The 20,608-nt window shown below is 52.0% G+C and overlaps 1 protein-coding gene across 1 annotated transcript in view; it reads left to right on the forward strand.

Annotated features, from left to right (window-relative positions):
• The first annotated feature begins 12,597 nt into the window (after positions 1–12,597).
• GRK3 (G protein-coupled receptor kinase 3) overlaps positions 12,598–20,608 on the forward strand; it is a 58,054-nt gene continuing 50,043 nt past the window's right edge. The window contains exon 1 of the mRNA XM_062504254.1: positions 12,598–12,710. Coding sequence (XP_062360238.1) covers positions 12,598–12,710 — 113 coding nt within the window. The remainder of the gene's footprint in view (positions 12,711–20,608) is intronic.

The following is a 20,608-nucleotide window of genomic DNA, read 5'->3' on the forward strand; positions in this document are numbered from 1 at the left end:
ATATTGCCTTCTCGGCCGGGGCACCTCCTCGAATAATTACATCAGTTATTAGGCTCTTAAAGCTTTAATTAGTAATAACGCTTTAATTTAGCAGTCACTGTGGTAGTGGATGTTTTTATGGTCACGTCATAAATCGAGCAAAGGAAGTGGAGGAACGCAGGCACACCTGCTTGGCCGGGGGCTCCGTGTGGTGGCAGAGGCGGTGGCGGTGACGGAGGTGGCGGCGGGGGCGGCTGGGCTGGGTCCCCTCTGGCAGCCGCTCTGTGTCACTGGGCACGGGGGACTGGAGATGGGCACAGGTGAGGGGCACCTGCCGGGGCACTCCGGGCACCCCGCGGCCCCTGCCGCTCTGCTCTCCTCTCCCGTGCAGGGACCTGCCTGGCTGCGGTGTTTTGGTGAGAATTCCGGCAATTCCGGCAGTCTCAGGGAGTCGGGGATGCACAGCATCCTCATCGTCAGCTCCGGCGTCCCGCCGCCGCGGCGGAGCGGGGTTTGCCCCTAATCCTCCTTGTGCCAGAGGCTTTTCCCTGTGCTCCGGAGGAGCGAGCCCGGCGGAGCCCCCAGGTGGGCACAGCCCAGCCCACGGGCGACCAGCCCGACTCATCACTCGCCACACGCTGCTGTGAAATGCCAGCTCCTCGGCGAGGCGCGCTTTGGCAGCCACCGCGCTGCTTCCCTGAGGAAAGCTGCGCCTTTCCTTCCCCAGAGAGGATTCAGGATCATCCCGGACCTGAACGTTTTGGTGAAAAAAAAATGGGATTTTAGCGGTAGAAGTGGCAGTGCCCGCGGTGCTCTGTGCGTGCCCGGAGAGTCGGTGGGGAACGGCACCTTCTGGGGGGCAAAGTGCTGAAAGCATCAGCGGGGTGGGAGGCAGAGACCCCAAATCACGGAATCAGAGATTCCCAGCCATGGAACCCTGGAAAGGTTTGGGTTGGAAGGGACTATAAAGGTTATCTCGTTCCACTACCCTGCCATGGATAAAGGCCACCTTCCACTAGCCCAGGTTGCCCCAAGTCCAACCCGACAGTCGAGGGCCAGGGCAGCTCCTGCGGGGACACCAGAGCCACGTTCTGGGTGGGCTGGGAGGGTTCTGGGGGGGAAAGCACCGAAAGCAGAAGTGGAAAATGTGAGCAAGCCCAGAGCAGCTCCTGTGGGACCCGTTGGGGGAAATTCTTCATCTGGCGGCTGGGTGCACCCAGGTGGGCGCCCTCGGGTCACCTGGAAGCAGCTTCAGCTCTGCCGAGGAGGGTTTTTCCCTTCGCTGGCTCTGGGGAAATGTGCTGAGAGAATAATTTTATTTTTTTTTTTTAATTTTATTCAAAAGCAGAAGGTCGCCTCCGTCCCACGCCCGCTGCGGAGCTGCCATCTGGCTCGCTGCTATCGCTCTCGTCACCTCAGCAGCTCGGAGCCCCCCGGCCACCCCAGCCGTGTCCCTGTCCCCTCCCTCTCTCTGGCCACCATCCCCCGGTGCCGGCGCCGGTTCTGCGGAGATGTCAGCGGTCCCACAGCGCTGGCTGGCTGGCTGGCTGGGTGTTTTTGCCGTCTTGCCAACAGCCGGCAGAGCTAAAGCTGTTCTCCAGGTTGAGGAAAGGATTTTTAATTTTTTTTTCCCACCCAGCAAAAAAGGATGAGGGGGATCAGACCCCACGGCCACCGGCCGTGCTGGCTCCAGCCCCGCAGTTCCTGTGGTGCCCACGGCTGCTGGAGCGCTCTGGGGTGGGCGGGGGGATCCCCGCGACCCTCGGCAGGTGAACCCCACCAAGAGAGGGGCTGCCTGCAGGGCAACAGCAGCAATTTGCCACGGAGTAATTAATGAAAGAGTATGAATATTGTAAACCCTGGCTAAATCACATCCGACACCGAGATGTCTTTTCCTTCCCGTTTTCTTTTCCAACCGGAGCAGCAGCCGCTGTCTGTCCTCGGGAGGTGCCTCCGTGAGGACCGGGGGTGATGCGGGATGTGCTGGTGAGGAGGAAGAGGAAGAAGAAAAAGCGGTGAAGAGATGAAGATGTGCCCATCGGCTCCCACTGGCTTTGCCTTGTCTTTGCCAGCGGCAGCCGGGTGAATCCCCCCTCGGGACACCCCAGGTTGGAGAATCACGAGCTAAAAAACAACAGTCTTGAAAAATATGAATCGTTTACTCAAAACTACAGTGGGCTGAGCTCAATCGCACCTGCAGCCTGGGTGCTTTGGGTGTTTAATGTGCCTTGCCAGCTGTGAGGGCTTTACTGTGGGTTTTACGGATTTTTTATCCTCTGAAAATTATTGTTATGTTTAATTCTCCAGCTTTAGGAGCCACGTGAGATTCCTAGCTTCAGTTTTTCTTCTTCTTCTTCTTCTTTGCATTACATTGAGCCTCCAGCCTCATGTTTGTTCCTCCATGCACAGACCAAGTCACAAACACTCGAAGGTTTAAGGAAGGAAGGAAAACCAAGCAGGAACCCAGCATGTATTATTAAAGCCTTGTGGTTTTCAGGGCAGATTTGTGATTTATCAATGTTCAGCTTTGGCATGCGGAAAAGTAATCTCTGCTCTGATTAATGCGAGGGCTGAGACAGGAGTGAAATATCCCGGAGAGAGAGAGAGAGAGAGAGAGAAAGAGAGAGAGAGAGAGAGAGAGAGAGAGAGAAAGAGAGAATCTTAGGCGGGGGGCGCCGGGCTCTGGCTGGCCCCGAGAAGGGGAATTCTTGTCCTCAATTCCAGGCTCCCATTTGCTTTGTGCTCCTTGATTTTGTTCCTGACATCAGTGTGATGAGGCAGAGAAAGGAAGCAATGAAACCTCTACAGCTCCCTCCAGCCAGTAAAACCCCTGTCCGGTTGAAAAGCTAATTAAGAAACATCACTTCTTCAGAGGCCAGAATTGGAAGCAGCCTCGTGGAGACATAATGGGATTACCGGGTATCAGGGAATTGCAGCCGGCCAGGACAGCGACGCTGTGGCCCCACGCTCCTTCCCTATAGTGAAACACTCAGGACCAAACCAAAACTCTTCACTAACACGGAGAGCCAAGGGGATGTGCTGGGAAGCACCGTGGTGGGAGTGAGGAGCTGGGCAGTGACAGCCCCCGGGTGCGGTGGGACGGGGCTCCCACCCCGCATCCGACGCCTTTCCTCAGACAAATGGAAAAAAAAAAAACAAATGTTGCATTTCCCTCCGGGACGAGCGGCCAGGGCAGCCCCGATTGTCCCTGGTTAACCCGAGGGGACGGCCAGCAGTGGCACTGTGACCCCTCGCCGGGGCCACCAAGTGCCGGAGAGCAGCAGCTCCAGGCGGGGCATCCCAACAGGAGCAGCCAGCGCTGTTGCATCCTTTGAGATTGCAAATCCAGCGGCAGGGACTCCTCCTGCGAGTGCCAGCGCAGGCAGAGGAACGCTGTCCGAGCTGGAAACCCCTGGGCATCACAAGTGCCAATTAGGAAACATCTGTTCCTCCCAGCCCGGGCGGGCTGCGAGCGAGCGCATGGCAACGTAATGGGATTAAAATATATCACCGGCTTACGGCAGTGCTGCACACATCAGCTGCCGTGGATGTTAGAAATCGGAGAAAAAAAAAAAAAAGGAAAAGCAAAATTCTTTCTTCTGCACGGACATAACCTTTATGTTTTCTTTTTTATTTGTACCTTTTGCACGGTGCAGGGCTGGAGCCAGACCTTCTCTCTGCACGGTTCATCTCAAAGGAAACCGGGGCTGAATTTAGGCAATTTTAGATGAAATGGCCATGTTGAGCAGCCGGTCCCTGGTGCTGGCACCACGGCTGTGGCCACAGGCCAGGAGAAGTGGCCTTAGCTGGGTGCCTGGGGTATGACACGGTGCCCTGTCCCCCCTGTCTCCTCGGTAGGTGTTGGGAGCTGCATCACGACCTGGATTCGGTTCCTCTGGAAGAGCATTGGGTGGTGGGAGGCTCGGGCAAGAGCGCGGTTGTGTCTGGAGCATCCCTGGAGCTCTTCCCCTCAGGGAAAACAGCCTGCAGAAAAACCCTGAGCGAAGCATCAGGATAGAAGTTTGAGGCAGGGAGAGAAAGACGATCGGAGCAAGAGAGGGGCCTGCATTCATTGTTCCCCATGGCCCCCGTTAGAAAAGCTTAGCCCATCGCCCCATCCTGGCCACGGGGCCACTCCGGGCACAGCTGGGCTGGTTTGGGTGGGTCCCCATCCCTTTTTTACCCAAAGCTTCAACCCCGGAGAGCCGTGCCAGGCATGGGCACAGCAGCCCCGCAGACAACGGGGACATTTTCCGGCCATTTTTCGGCAAACCAAAGCAATAACGCGGAGAGCCGCCCGCTATTTTGGGAGCTCATATGCACCAAGGCAAATGTCATTTGTGTGTAACATCCATTTAGGGAGCCGCGTAATGAAGTCGTGCATCATGAGGAGGGACCAGCTCACTTAGCAACCTCGCCGCGTGTGACGTCTGGTGCTCCTCTGCAGGACGGGATTGCTCCTTCGGCAGCCGCAGAACAAAACGCTGCTCGCAGCTGCCGGGAGAGGCGCTTTGGACTGCGAGCAGCTCCCACCACCACGCAGCTCCCGAGCTGCGCTTGTGCCCCTGCGCTGCGCAGGGTTTGGGTGCTGCCCCTCGCCCGCAGAGCCTTCGGCTCTTTTGGGGGTGGAAGAAGTTGAGGCAGAGTGGGGAGAGAGAACCCTAAAGGTTTTGGGGCTGAAAGGGAGAGCTGCTGTCTCATTTCCTCCATCGGGAGCTTCCCCCTGGCTGGTTGTACTGGGAGGACTGGGGGCTCTGGGTTTGCTGGGGGCTCTGGGCACAGGCTGGCAGCAGGGAGGGAGAGGATGGCTGTCTCACGCGGCGGGAATGTCTGTCCCGGCTCTCTCCAGGTTTCCGGATGATGAGCAATTACGGGGGAGATTTACAGCAGATTAAGTCAGAAGGCAAAGTCCATTATCTGCCCAGATGAGCTCCAAAGGCAGAGGCCGTGTGGAGCGGGAACTGGGGCGCTTTAACCCTCATCCCTCTGGAGACCTCCGGCTCTCGGGAGGACTCTGCTCCCGTGGGGACAGTGGCCGCTGCAGGGACGGTGGCATCAGGACCACATCAGGTCCCTTCCCACAGTAATGGGATTTTGGTGCCCGAATTTGCCCTAATTCCCTTATGGAACGCATGGCCCTGGCTGTCGCCTGTAGGAAACCTGCTACACCCACCTCTTACCAGCCACAGGGTCAAGCTGAGCTGCAGATGCTGAGGCCATGGGGATGCATTTTAGCAGAAAGATGCTTTTGAGGTCACTGAGGGTTTATTCACTATGCTCTCTGACGTGTAAATCTCTCTGAGAATAGTCCCTGTTGCCCCGGGGAAGGCTGTCCTGGGGGGGCTGTAGCCACCCGTGTGGATGTGCCCACTGACCCAGTCCGGAGAGCCCCTGCAGCAACTCCCCTGGGCACCAGCCTCACTGCAACCACACTCCCTCAGCTGTTAAATGAAGGCAATTTACTGGTCTGCTTTACAAGGGCACCGAGAGGGAAGATTAATGGTTTGGCATATGGGACTGCAGATAGGATGAGTTATGATCCTGCAAATCCTTCTGTTTTGCTGTTTGCAAGGCACTGCTGAGATCGTGGGCTCCTTTTCCCCAGCCTCGCTTAGGACCAGTTGGCCACAGATTTGGGTGCTGGCACAAGGGCAGATCCAGCAGCCTGGGGACAACACAACGGGTGGCTCTGGTGACCTCAGGCCCGACATGCAAAGGGCAGCTCAGTCCCCAGCACCTCGTGCGGGGCAGTGACGCAGCTGGAGGCACCGGCTGCGACACAGACCTTCGGTGTCGGGATTAACTTGACACTTAGAGCCTGAAAATCTGCTTAAGGGAAAGGTGACACAAACCTCAGCGCTGCCAGGATGTGGAGCAGGGGCAGAATCCGCCCTGCACTCCAGCTGATCCAGCGGGTGTTACCCACAGCTGGGACAGTGGGGTGTTCCACACATCCCACGAGTGAAAAATCCTGGTGTGGGATGATGTCAGGGGTCTGCAGCACATGTCCCTGTCATGCCAGCCCATTTACAGCTCAAGGTTTTCCCCACAGCAGGGGTGTCCCCAGTGGCTTTGCCTCCTCACTCTCTGGGGATGCAGGACTCGAGCCCCTTGATCACACAGTCCTGCTCCACGCTGGCTCCTTCCCAGTGCAGTGAATTCCCAAACATCCCTGTGCCCTGTCATCAGCACCAGTCTCTTGGCATCCATGTGAGAAGCTGTGCTTTGTTGGCCCTTCAGCTTGCTGGTGTGCTCCTTCCACTAGTTCTGTGCCAGTCTCAGAGATTTTTGCCAAAGCATCAGGAATTCTGCAGGAAAGGAGGCGCCCAGCGCCCTTGCCCATGATTTGGGCACAGCACAGCTCCTCTAGGACCTGAGTGCTACTGATACCAAAGAGAGTTGTCACTGTTATCTCCCACTGAGCTGCAGAAGGCAGCAATGAAGGCTGCTGAGCACGCACTTCTTCCTAAATTACCTCATTTATTCAGGGAATCAGATGCCGCAGTCTTTCATGGCTTCTTGCGAGGCTCGGATCTTGTGGGATGCAAGGCTATTAATAGGACCCAATCTTTCCCCTTCTTCTTCTCCAGGCTAAAGGCAGAAGAATTCAAACAAGGGCCCCTTTGATGTGGCAGAAGTACAAATAAACCCCGTGCCATTTTGCTCCCAAGCAGGCAGTGCATTCCCATGCCTCTGCTGGGTTTGCCTGTGTGAGGGCTGGATCCACAGCTCCTGGCTGCTCCGGGGCCAGGCAGCCAAGGTGGAGGAGCAGCTTGTGGTGCCCCTTAAAGCTGCCACTGCCCCTGCCCCTGTCTGAGGTGACATCAGGCATCCAGGGCCAGTGCTGAGACCAGACGGGTGAGATCGGATCCGGGTGAACGATCAGCCAGGGTAGCAAATGCCAATCTGTGTGTAAACAGACTCAGAGCTCAAAGAGACAGGGAAGAAAAATAACTAGAAAGCATTTCTCATACAACCAGACTTGTTTCCAAAGAGCAGAGACAGCCTCTTTGGTGCTCTGGGGGGATTTCAGCCCTGCACCCTCTGGCTGCTGACCCCCTCCCACTGCACCTCGCATCTGGAGTGAGCTCTGAGCCCTCCCAGCACCTCCAGCACTGACCCTCTGATGGGCAGCAGAACCTCCCAGGAGACAAAGGCTCTAGTTTCCAGCACTGCACAATTTACCTTCCATGGATGCCGTGACAGAATCTGAATTACCTCCTGCCATTTCAATATCTGCACAATTGTTGGTTTTTCTCCTTCTGTCCCTCAGAATTTATAGCTAAATTAGGCAATTATTGATTTTTTTCACCCTTTTATCAAGTTACATTCAAGCCAGCCTACGGAACAGCAAATGCTCAATGGGTCCCTCTTGACATCTGTGTGCTCAGTCTGTGCAGGGAAAATGGTCCTGCAGTGTCTGATCCCACCACAGTGCTGAATGGGGACACTTTGACTCTCTCTAGGGCTTTTTAGACATTTGCTGTTCCAGTTCTCATTGGGTTTGTTTGCTTTAGCTTTTAACAACACACTCTACTGTTTTTAAATCAGGGAGTTCTTGACGACGGGTCAGTTCTGAGCTGGGAATGGGATGTCACAGGCTGGGGGACACGGGGAAGGTGCCCTGTGACCCAGGAAGAGGGGTCTGTGAGGGTCACTGCCCCACTGCCCCTGGTTCTCAGGCCTCTCTAACCCCCATGGACAGGGCTGGAATGAGCCCCTCCAGCAAGGACTGAGCGAGATGCCACGTCCATGTCATGACTGAACAGTAAGAACAACCACAGGTGGAGATTTATGTGTGAAAATGGCTCAAACTTCCCTGCCCCTCCTGCCCCATGAGAGTTCCTGCAGAGGAGCCCAGGTGGGTGCACTGGGGATGTACCAGGTGATGCTGCTTAAGGAGCAGAACCAAGGCTGGATGCTAATGCAGATTCCTGGCTCTCCCTTCTGTGAGAGTGTTTCATCTCTCCAATGTCACCCCTGTGCCTCCACAAGTCACCTGGGATGGTTTTGGTGTGATAATGTTGGCTCTGTGACCCAGCTTTGTCCTGATGCTGCTCCTGTGCTTTTAAAGCATGCCCTGGCCAGGTGAGGAGGTGATGCTTTTTTATTTATCTGTGTGCATGGAGGGAGGGAGGGAGGGAGGGAAGCTGTGACATCAGCGATGTCCCCGTGTGTGCTGCCAAGGGGTCACAGCGAGGGCTCCGGGCTGCAGCTGGCAAGGCACAGCCTGGGGTGGGAAGCAGCACCACGACATTGCCGTGTGCCATGTCAGGGGAAGAAAATGTGCAGAGGAAAATGTCAGTAAGGTATTTTTATTACATGGTGAGAGGGGTGGTGTGATGCAATTGTGAACGGGAGGCCCCAGTCTTCTTGTGCCTGTGTTTTCTCATGCAAGACTTTATAGATGTTGCATGACTTTCAACTCTGCTCTTATCTCTGCCCCCAGAGGACATAATTATTGCTAGTCTGACTATGCCAGTACAAATGTTTGATGGTGAATAATATTTTTGAGAACTGAATTGCCACTTGTTTCCTAATTAAAACCCAACCTCCTCATCATGTCAGCTATTTGCAAAAGGGAACGTGATGATGATGATGATAAGCTGCACTGAGGCTTTACCTGTCTGAGGTGGCTGAAGTGCCTTTGTTAAGAGTATTCAGGAGCAAGCTGAAGGAATCCACAGAGATGCAGAAGAGCCACCCTGCTTCTCCAGGAGGCCAGAGCTGTGGAGCTCCCACCACGCTGGCACTTGGGGTGCCAAATGCAAGGGCACTGCGAGGGCAGAGGCTGCCTTCTGTAAAACTGCTCCTTCTGGAACAGACAGTGAATAAAAGCAGTAGCAGCCGTGGCCATTATTCACTCTATTTGTTTCCCACATTGCCTCTCACCACTTATTAGTGCAGCACTAAGGAGATGGGATGCAACCCCAGCCTGGGTGCGGATGCTGCAGAGGAATGAATGCCTGAGGCACTGGCATGGATGTGCCACTGGAGGGGAGAGGGGCCACAGCCACCCCAGGGCCTGGCAAAGTGCAGAATCTGACAGGCAGAGGGGATGGAGTGAGGCTGTTTCTTTGGGATGCTGGGGCTGGGAGCGATGGCATTGTCCTGCTTTTCCCAGGAATGGTTTGTATTTCTTCCTGTCCCACTGGTCTCCAGGCAGTGCAGCATCGCTGCCTGATGAATCCTCACAACAACAATCCTCACACAACCGGAGCTGCTTCCCTTCCAGGTAACTCAGGAGCTCCTTGGGAACATTGAGGTGAGCGTGGGGAAAGGGGTTCTGCCCTCTCCCCTTCAGTCAGGCACCCCAAAAGCACAGCCAGAACTGCAGCAACACATAACCTCGCTATAAACAAGCCACAGAGTCAGATCCCCACAGGGATCCATCACCGATAAATTATTCTCCACCAGTGCTGCCAAGGAGGAGCAAATAATTTGCCCTCTCTCTAGAGAGCAGCAGCCCATGGAGGGAACTGAGCTAAATGCTCCTTAATGCTCTTAATCTCCACCTATGTGCATTTCTGGCAGCGTATCAGAAATATTAGTAAAAATTGTATTAAAAATAATATTTAATGATCTTTTATGTGAACATTCCCCTTGAGAGATGTTGCTGGCATCAGCACAGAGCAGAGATCTTATTTGATATGGGATTTGGCACAGCTTGGAGGGCAACAGGACGGATGTGGTTCCATCCTGGGGAATGTGTTGCAGCATTATCTTGATGGGATGGTGTCAGTGTGGGACGCACTAATAAATCTACAACAGCCTTGTAGCTCTCTGTAATATCGTCTGTCACGCTGTGAAGCAGAGCAGGGCAAAATTAAACATTTAAATCTCACACAGATGGTAGGAGGAATGTGCTCCTCGGAAGGAAGGAGCAGCAGAGGGGAGGTCGGTTTCCTGGCTCCGCAGTGGATGCAGAGCCTGCAGCCCAGCCAGGCCTCGAGACACACTTAAATTGATTGAGCAGTATCCATCAGCATCCACAGAAATGTCAGGAGATACTTAAATGCATTCAGAGTGTATCGTGTTCTGACCTCTGCTAACCCTGGCATCGATTATCTCTGGGTTTCCTTTACCTGGGGGAATCCCCAGAGCACTGTTTATAAACATTCACAAACACCAAACCCAACCCATGAGGCATAAAACAAGCAAATACTCGGCCTGAGATACAACACAGGCTAAGGAAAGCTGCACGCTTGCACTTGGGGGATTGCACTTCCCTGAAAAGGAGGAGGCTGGCACTGCCTGTTCTGCTCACTTTGGGAAAAAAAATCAGGTTTGATTCCACTCTGTTATTAAAAAATACCCGTCCCGGTGACCTTTAAAACACCTGAATGTAACACTGAAAAATGCACGTGTTTTACGCTCTGCTAGAGGTGAGCACGAATAGCCTGACGTTGGCTGCCTCCCCAGCCAGGGCCTGGGGTGGCTGTGGGGACATGTCACCACCTCTGACTGCACTGCAGTCACATTTGGGAAATCAGCAGTGCAGAAAACACCTTTGCTTGTCACCCACCACCACCCTGGTGGCTGCTGCTGCTGCTGCCACACCAGCACCAAAAGCAGAAAGAAGAGAACAGGTTCCTTAACTTGGCCCTCACCAGACTTCACTTCCTAGAAACCGTCACCAGGAATGTCTTTTGACGTTCACACAACAATAATATCCAGCTCTTAATAGCGAAAGCGTGGCACAGGAATAAACAGGAGAGCATTATGAATACTAAGGGGCATCTTGGTGGCTGCTTTTGCTGTCACCACCACTGTAAAGTCACCCAAATATCTGAGCAAACACAGGGCCCTCCTCACGGGGGTGATGGTTTCTGTTTGCTTGGGGTGTTTAGCAAAACTCTCAGGTCAGCACCGAAATCCTCCCTGTGCGCTGCTGCTTTTGCACAGTTGCATTTCAGAAAACGAAACCCGTTTTTTTCCCTGGAAACGTGGCAAGAGTTGGGCAGAGGGGCTGCAGAAACCAAAACTGGGGAGTCCCCAGGGGAGAGCCAGCAGAAGGCACGTGTCCAGTCACATCACCAGGCTGAGCATGTGGCAAGAGGAATTTCTCTCCCATCGCACCCCTGCAAATGGAGAGCCCAGGTGGAGGCCCTGGAAGAAGCTTTGGAGTGGAGCTCCCCAGGAGCCACAGGAACCTGAAAGGCCAGAGGATTTCAGGAGATAAAAATGTCCCTTTCCATGTTGTAGGTTGGATCAGTGAAACCTTTGAGCAGGGATGGTGGCAGATTTTATCCTGAACCTCCAAGAGGGACGTGCCCCACGTCTTCCTCTGCTCCTTTCCACACTTGCTGGGACACCCTGAGCCTCAGCTTGGCTCTGGGGCCACTGGTGGAGGAGAAACCTTCCCCAATTGGATCTGTTCTGGTGGAAAGTGTTGGCTTAAATTAACATTTTCAACAAAAAGCAGGTTCTCAGACGGTTCATAATGAGACACATGGTGAAATCCTCCCAGCTGTATACTCTACCTTGCTTTAATCAGATCATTAACTTTCATAAAGATGTAGGCAGGAGGAGTGGCGGCACTTGAAAAGAGCTCAAAACACGCTGAGTTTCAAACTTCAGACTTGTCATTGACTTAGCCTCTCATTGAGCCAATTATTTATGACATATTTGACGAAATTCAGAAAAGAAAGCACTTGAAATCTGCATATCTGCTTGGCTGCAGTGGAGCTACTACTACTTGAAGGAGGAACACGAGCAGGGAGCTCTGCTCACAGCCCGAGGACACCTGGGTGCCTTGTTTTGCATCATTATTTGCCAGCGAGCAACGATGGGCTGCGACACAGATGCATTTATTTGTCTCCTGTTTTCGTTATGCACGCGTTTTAATAAATTATGAGGAAATTAATTCTGAATTCATGCGCCCCACCGGGTGCTGAGGCTTGCAGGCAGCTCCAGGAGTTGGCTCCGGTGTTCCCCTTGCGTGGAACCATGGAATCCCACAGCACTTTGGGTTGAAAGAACCTTAAATTCCTACCCCTTGCCAAGAGCAGGGACACTTTCCACTATCCCAGGCTGCTCCAAGCCACGTCCAGCTCGGCCGTGGGGATGCGGGGGCATCTTCTCCGCGCACTCTGTGCCTCCTATCGCGACACGCCCGCGGTGCTCTGCGGGACGGCGAACCCCGCGGGCGCCGTCCCCGCTCCGCTCTCCGCCGATCCATGTCCGGATTTTCGGCGGCGCCGCGGGGCAGCCCGGTCCGCCCGCCCATGGCCGCCCTCAGCTGCGGGCCCGGGGCCGCGGGGGCCGCGCAGGCTGCGAGCGGCGGGGGCGGACCGGCCTCCGCCACGGGCCCGGCGGGGGCGGGCGGGCGCTGAGGGGGGCGAGGCGGGGGTTCCCTCCTTCCTTCCCTCCCTGCCTCCTTCCCTCCGCTGTCCGTCTAGCCGTCCGTCCGTCCGTCCGTCCCTCCTGCCGCCCGCCCCGGGGCGCAGGGCGGGAGGCGGGAGCGGCCCCTCGCGCTCCGCACACGCGCACCGGGAGCCGCTCGGCCGCACCGCCGGAGCCGCCGCCGCCGCCGCCGCCCGCCCGCCGCCAACCCCCGCCCCGGGGGCGGCTGCCCCGGCGGAGCCTCCATCTGCAGCCCGGCGGCGGAGCGGGAACATGGCGGACCTGGAGGCGGTGCTGGCCGATGTCAGCTACCTGATGGCGATGGAGAAGAGCAAGAGCACCCCGGCGGCCAGGGCCAGCAAGAAGATCACCCTGCCCGAGCCCAGGTACCGCCCGCCCCGCCGCGGCTCCGGCCCGGCCCCCGGCGCCCTCCCCGGGCCGGACATAACGGTCCGGCCGTGCCGCGGCCTCCGCCGGCACCGGGTCCGGCCTTGGCGAGCGAGGGGCCGGCTGGATGCGCTGGATGCGCGTGTGTTTATTTGGCACAACTTGTGCGGGGTCCCTCGGCGGGTGAAAAGGGGGGACGCCGGTCCTCCGCAGCTCGGGGGGGGTTTGTGGATCCCAAGCCCGGTGGGTGAGGAATTCCATCCAAAGCAGTCGGTAGCACCGAACCGAGCCGCTCTGGCCGTGCCGCTCTGCAGAGCGATTTTTTGGGTGATGCTTCACGGGGTTTGACGAGGGATGCGAGAGGAGGACGGGGCCGGAGCTCGCCCTTAGCAGGCAGCTCACGGAGCAGAGGTTCTGGTGCAGGTCTGGGCTCCATCGCCCCGACCTTCCCCGGTCCCACCGCGGGAGCAGACGGGTGCCCTGGCACAGCCGAGGTTGTTTGCTTGGGGCTTGGTGCTAAAAGCAGCTTTTCTTCTGCAAAAGCAGATTTTTATTTTTTTTTTCCCCGTGGTTATGTGTTTGTTATAAAATCGCCCGAGCGTCGCTTATTTATTGCTGAAATTAAAGCTAAGCTTTTCCTTTTCTTCATGGCTCTGTGTGTATATATATATATATGTATAAAGTGTAGATTCAGCCAGCAAACAAAATACTGCAACAGGAAGAATCTAAACCAAATTTTACTGCAGAATGTGTAGGCAGTTTGGAAGCCTGCTGGTGGCCTAGCCTAGCTGTCTGCTGTGAGCCGGGGATCGCTGGAGCTCTCTTCCCACTTCTTCACTTGTTTTCCTGCCTTTCTGCTGGAATGCTGGGAGGCTGCAGAGCAGGGGAAGGTGAAGGATGCCCAGCCCATGTTTATCCCCCTTGCTGGGGCAGTGAGACCTCAGGTGATGAAGTTTGGCTGTTGTGTTTAAGGTCTGGTTAAGCGTGGTGTTACTGGACAGGCAAAGGTGCCTGCTTTTCTCCTGGTATGTATTTACACCTCAAAAAAAAGCACAGTATCCGTGAGATTTCACCTGCCCTGCTAGCCCGAGGTGCAGCTTTGCTGGGGTGCTGGTGGCTTCATGTGTCACAGTGCTGTGACGGTGTCAGTGCTGTCCTTGGTGGTGTTCCCAGCAGGGACATGACCCCTGTGGGCAGGTGAAAGGTGGGACGTGGAGGGTTGCAGGTCGGGAGGAGTCATCCCAACACCACGAGAAATATCAGCACAGTTGGTGCTTGTGGAGAGGCTCAAAGCTGCTGCCTGCACCGACATCCCTGGTGCCCAAACCTCGTAGCAAGCACAGCACGAGGCCTGAGGAACCTGCTGTGCTTTGCTCTCCTGCTCCAGGATTTACGTGGTGCCAGTGTTTGGTGGTTTTCCTGAGCAGGGAGAGATGGTTCACCTGTGTTTGGCTCCACAAGGTGGGAGAGGCAGCCCAGGTGCCGGTTCTGCAGAGTAGGAAGGAAGGTGAAAGGATCGGTGGCTCGCTCCTGTGGGAGAACCTGTTGGCATGAGATATTAAAGGAGGCTTGCCACCCTCCCTGGTGTGTGGTGCTCTGCAGGAGGTGAGAGCCTTCAGTGAGGAGAGGTTTGATGCTGTGGGACAGGGACATGCCAGCCCTCGGCACAGCTGCGGAAGGAAGCACGGACGTAACCGAGAACAGGGACTTACCTCAGCCTGGGACCACAAACGGCTCAAGGGTGCCCAAAATGACTGAACCTCTCAGCTTCTAACTGAAACCAGGGATTTCCTCATACAGTAGGAAATTGTGACCGTTATTTTGGTGTCAGATATCTTTGTGCTGGCTTCTGGCTGGTTTTTTTTGATCCCTCTCATTAGGGCAGACATGGTGTGCTGGGTAGACTGAAATATTCTGTATCGCTGGCAAAGTGATTCATTTAAAATGACATAGATCTGCTGGTTAAAGGCAGGTTGGTATAGTAACAGTAAAAAAATACAACACACAGAGTCCTCTCTTGTTTGAAATCAAACAATTTTTCCAGATATTCATTATTTCTGTGTGTTTGAGCAGCTCCTTGGAGGAGCAGGAGCTCGGCTCCGTAATGTTGGGTTTGCAGCCCATCCCTGCTGTCAGTCCTGGCTGTCACTGGGACAGAGAGCAGGAAGGTCACTGGAATATCACATCCATGCTTAAGAATAAATGTCCCTGCATTATTGCAGCTCACAGGAATGCGTTGGTTTATCTCTGGTGGGCAACCACAGCCCAGGAACGAGGTCCTGTGCACTGGAATCTCCTCTTGAAATACTGCAAAGGTTTTACCCCTTGTCTCCTTGCTGGAGCCCAGTACACCTGTCTGCACCCTTTTATCTTTCCTAGATAAGGCTGAGGCTAAATGAAGCAAATGAGTTTACTGTAATGCAAATTTGAGGGGGCTTCCTGTTTACAAGGAAATAGCTGTAGTGCCAGCAGAATGAATTCCAAGGCTGCAGGCCAAGGCTTAGCAGCAAATAAACTATGAGGGTGAAGAGTTTATTGGCCGTAGGGCTGGTTATTGCCGAGTTTTTGTGAATTATCCTCAGACTGGTTTTGTCCTGAAATTAAATATCACAGTTTGGGGAGGAAGGACAGAAAACACTAATGAGCTGGGAGTGCCTAAGGAAGAGGATTAGTGTTTTTTTGGTTTGTTTTTTTTTTTTTAAGCACCAAAACAAAACAACCCTTCTTCCATCCTCTGTCATCTGCTTTTCCTCTTCCCTTCTGCATTTCCTCCTTTCGTTCCTAAGAGCCTTGCCAAGAGCTGCGGGAGCCGTGGTATCTTTCTGTTGTACATTGTTTCCTAAAAGCCTGTTTTTCAGGGAGATTCGCTTGGGTGGGCAGAAGGGCTGTGAGAAGCAGAATATCCTGCTGAAATCAGGCCTGGAATGGGAAGGAAGTCAGCCCTGTGGAAATATGAGCAAATATGAAACCTAAATCTTACTCTGCAGCATTGTTCTCAAATATCTTAAGTGTTGGTGGGAAAGGAGTAAATTAACTGCACTCCAAATTTTTTTGGCTCTTCAGCAGGCTGCTGAGGTTTCTTACTTTTCCATGTAAATTTTACATTTCCCTTATTTTGGTGAAAGGGAGTGGAAGAGCACTGAAGAACAGCTGTTTTTATTTGCCAGCAGCTTGTTCTAGTTTGAGTAAAGGATTTGCGTAACGTGAAGCTGAGAAAAATGGTCCAAGAAATCAGGTAACAAATGGGAGAGGGTTCAGGGCTTGCAGAAGCCTCTTGTGTGCACCACTGGAAAATTGACATTAAACCTTCCTTACTATAAACATCACGTAAGCTTTGGGTGCTTTTGGTATACAAATACCACGGGCATGGTAACAAAACACAGCTTCCATCTGTCCAGGCTTTTCTCCCTGAGCCTGTAGATATATCTGATCTCTCCTTTTCTAACCTGCTTTCACTAATTTCCTCTGTTTCAAGTTAATTCTGATTTTTCTCTCAATCTTTTTCTTTGGTCTCTTATGGTCCTCTGAATCTTGTTCTGCTGGGGGAAAAGGGAGAATGTTGCAGTCAATTTTTTTTTATTTAAATCATGCTTTTAACATGACATTTTTCTTCAGTTATCATCCCATCTTCGCTTGTGGAGGTGAATTCTGGCCCCTGGTACCCAGCTGCTTCTCATAGGGTGGTTGATGTGCCCTTTGCTTTCTTACCCAGTATTCAAACTGGCTCGTTAAAACTCTGATTGAGGGCTGTTAAAAACACCGAGGTTGATTTGCCTTCCCAATTCTATCCTGAGCTGTTTGTGATTTCTTTTCCTCCTCTGTTGGTGCTGAATATTGTTGAAATCCAGGCGACATCTCCTGCTCAGGGTTAAGCATCATTGCTCTGTTCTCTCCTGCTTCTGATTTTGCAATTCTGTGCTCTTGGCCTTACTTTGCTCTTTCTGTGGATTTCACTTCTTTCTTTGAGGTTGCCTTCAGGGAGTTTTTGCACCTTGTGAAACTTCTGTAGATCTCCAAGTTGCAGGCTCACATTCCCCTGTCTCTGCTGTCAGTCTGGGTGATTTTGGTGATGTTTTCTCTGGCATTGTTTAACGCCTCCGTGTTGTGTTTATTCATTTACCGCGCTGTCTCTGGGAAAATTTTCCTGACAATTGCTTGTGTAATTTTCATTTCTGTTGCTATTCCACCCCTGTGTATCTCTAGGTGCTTCTTTGTTGCTGCAAGAAAACTGTTCAGTTTTGGGCACGTTCTTGAGCAGCCCCTTCCAATCAATGTCTGACAACCCTTTATATGAAGAAATTCTTCCTGATGTCCAAAATATGAAGCTTATATGGGTAAACTGAAGCTTATCTTGCTATGTAGCAGTGCTAGTGTGAAAAGGCTCATGTGAGGGTTCTTTGAGAACTGCTCGAGGAAAAGGAAAGATTTGTTTTTTTCTGAACTGACAGTACAAGAAGGAGTGAACACTTGTGTTTTTTAATGGTCTGGCTCAGGGTGAGACAGAGTAGTGAAATTTTGATTGGAAATTCAGCCTCCCTGCTTTGCCATCAGCAGAAGTGTGTGGTTGTGAAGGCAGTAAGAAATGGCTCTCTCAAAATAATCGGGTGTGCCTACAGAATGCTGGCGCTGACAACGTGTACCTGCTTTTTATCTCAAGTCAGCTTTGTACTACAGCACTTTCTTAGGAAGAATGGGAGCATGGGGATGGATTATGGCCTGTCAGTGTTGGAGGCTGTGTGGGAGGGCTCCTGCTTGCTGTGGGTGCTGCTCTTGGCTCTGTTTGGGTGCTCTCTGTCTGTCTCTTGGGAATTCAGTTTTTACTGCACCTGCAGTGTCCCATACCCTGATAACACACAGGCCTATACAGGAGAGCACAGGAGGATGAAAGTCCTTTGGCAGAGCTTTAAGAGACAAGGAATGAGAGTCTGGATAAAGGACAGCTTGTTCTTATCTGTATTGTACAGATCAGGAACCAGTTAGAAAACACCTGATGTACCTTTGTTCGCATGTAGCACCTTGGGCAGGTGCAGAAGTTGAAGCTGAATTTTCTGAGCCTCAGTGGAGGCCCTCAAGTGTCTCAGCTCCTGAGCATCTGGTGCTTGGAGCATCTCTGGGCATCATCTGGAAGGAGAGATCTGGCCTTCAGAGAGATGCTCCAATTACTTCTCCCTGGGGATGCTGTAGTATTGCAGTGTATGTTTTGCAGCATAGACCTTCCCTCGGGGGTCATTACCTTAAATAAGAAAAAAGATAAATCCCAGTGATCTGGGGGGAGATCAGTGTGCAACCTTCTGTTCCTGTGCTAAAAACAGAGGGATGATTCTAGGTGTGTTTTTGGGAAAAGCTTCCAAAATGCGATATTGTGTTACAGATGTGAAACACTCGTTTGATTCGGTGCCTGGTGCAGGTGGGCTGCAGGTGCTGTGGGACCTGCCAGATGGTTTTTTTTCCACTAAAATTGATGTACTTTATAGCTCTTACTCCTTTTATAGCTGATAGCTTTTCAGTGCCCAAACATTCCTGTGTGAAATGGTGAAATGGAACTATAACATCAGGACATGAGCGTGTGTGCAGCCCTTGGTTTCTGTTCTGGTGAAATCATGGTGGAATGGCCTGGTTTAATCTTCTTATCAATAATAGTTTAATTTTGTTGGTAATTAATAAAATTAGTAAAAAGCCTATCAGGAGCCATCAGGTCCAGGTGCACAAATCAAATAACTGAATTTAATTTAACTAAATTGGTGCAAAAGCAGCAGTTTCTAGCTTAGAAAATACAGCTGTTTTCCACAGGAGCTTCACCCCATACTTATCCAAAGAAATCATTCCAAAACTGACTAAACACCTATATAAATACGCCTTGCAGAAATAAATAACAATTTTTGAAAGCGTTTGAGAGCCCCTTCCAGCGTGCCAGGAATTTGTCCTGTCAGCTTGTGCCATGTCCTGTTGAGGAGAGAGCTGGGGAAAGGGCAGATTTCTCGGGATCTGGTGGAGCTGTGCAGATCAGAGCCATCATTAAGGATCGAGTCTGGGATGTGTGACAGCAGACAGGCACCAGCTGCACTCCCAGCTCCTGCAGCCTCACTGGGATCTCGGGATGGGAGCTGGGAATTGCTGGGTGCTCGGGGGAGTTCCACCTCTGCTCAAGGTGCACGTGAGGAAAGAGCTCCCAGCAGTTTCTGCATCCTCACGGGAAATTAAAAAGCTCTGGAGAACCCAATGTGAAACACTCAGTGCTTAAGCCCTTGGAGAAAGACACCCCTGTCCCAAGGGGAGTGCAGAACGAGCCTCCCTGTGACAGATCTGTGGCTTGGCTGCTGCTGTTTGTTGTGTTTCTGCCCAATTTCAGCAGGGAAAACGAGCTCTGTGAAAGTGAGCTTTAGGTGGAGAAGAGGGGTGGTGGGTCCAGGGAGTGGGGTGGGTGCAGAGGGTGGTGGTGAATGGACTTTTAGATCTGGTTGATGCCCAGAGGAAACAGCCTCAAGTTGCATCAGGGGATGTTTAGGTGGATATTTAGGAAAATTCCTTCATGGAAGGGGCTGTCCAGGGCAGAGGTGGAGTCTCCATCCCTGCAGGGATTTAAAACCCGTGTGGATGTGGCACTTGGGGATGGGGTCAGTGGTGGCCTTGGCATTGCTGCAGGAGCTCTTGGTCTTGATGGTCTCAGAGGGCTTTTCCAACTTAAACAATCCCATTACTCAATTAAAAGAAGACAAATCATGTGTGGATGTTTTACTCTTGATGTCTCAAGTAGGGATGGCTGGGACAGCCTTGGGAGTGGGACACAGCTTTGAGAGTGACATTCCTTCCTGAGCCTTCTCATCATTTGCTGTTGTTTTTCAGTCTCCAGTCTGGCTTCTCCATTTCTTCTTTATCCTCTTCTGTTCATTTTCATGTTTGAAGCAATTCTGTGTTGTACATCAGTCCTCTGATTTTTTTATTAAGGGTTTTGATTTTTTTTTTTTTACCTGAGATTTTCATAATTGTTCAAAAATACAGGAGCATTCCAGTAGTTTTAACTTGTTGTTTAAAAGAGCTTTGAAAGATCTGATTCTTAGGCCAAATATTTAATCCCAGTTTTCACTTTTGATCAATCTTGCCTTGCTGAACCTTTTAAATGCACTTGTACAAAGAGGAAAAAAAACAACCCACTTTCAGCTCTGGTGGCTCTGAGCCATTCTGCCAGTGCTTTGAATTATACTTGTTGACCCTGTCATGCTTTCAGTTCAGAGGCCTTTGGGGCAGGATCTTTGGTCCAATTTTAGCAACTTTATGATGGATTTGGATCGTGGAAATAAACATTTAAAATCTCTGTAAAATTGCATCCTAGCCTATAAATGAATAAATAAATCAGAGGCGTTCGTCAGTGTTGGCCGTAGTTCTTGGTCTCTCAGTCAAGGTTTATACTTGCTACTTGCAAAGAAAGTTCTAAACATTTGAGATTGAGAAAGATTAGAAAAAATTGGCACGTCTTCAGTAATTTTGTGTTTGTTTAAAAAAGATGTAATTTATGATTGGCGAATGCCTTAATTGCAGTCAGAGCGAGGAGATGTGATTTTGCTCTGATTTCCCTTTCTTGTAATTTCTCAGCAGCAGCAATCTGGTGGAAGGGCAAGTCCTTGACACTGCAATTTGGTGTAATTATTCCTGAAAAAATCATGTACTTAGAGGCTTTTATATTAGTTTCAGATTTCAGTGCTGATAATGCCTCAAGGATCTTGGGGCTGGTGTTTTGTGGAGTTGGAGCTGCACAACTCCAGCTTCTGGCTCCCTCCTTATAAACTTTCTCCATTAAAATAATTTGCATAATTGAAGCTGCTGATGCAGGGACAGGAGGGGGGTGTGGGCAGGTGTTGCTGAGCTCTAATCCCTTCCATCCCACAGGGCTCTGGGGTGA

Source organism: Cinclus cinclus, chromosome 17 (assembly GCF_963662255.1).
Source record: "Cinclus cinclus chromosome 17, bCinCin1.1, whole genome shotgun sequence".
NCBI lineage: Eukaryota > Metazoa > Chordata > Aves > Passeriformes > Cinclidae > Cinclus > Cinclus cinclus.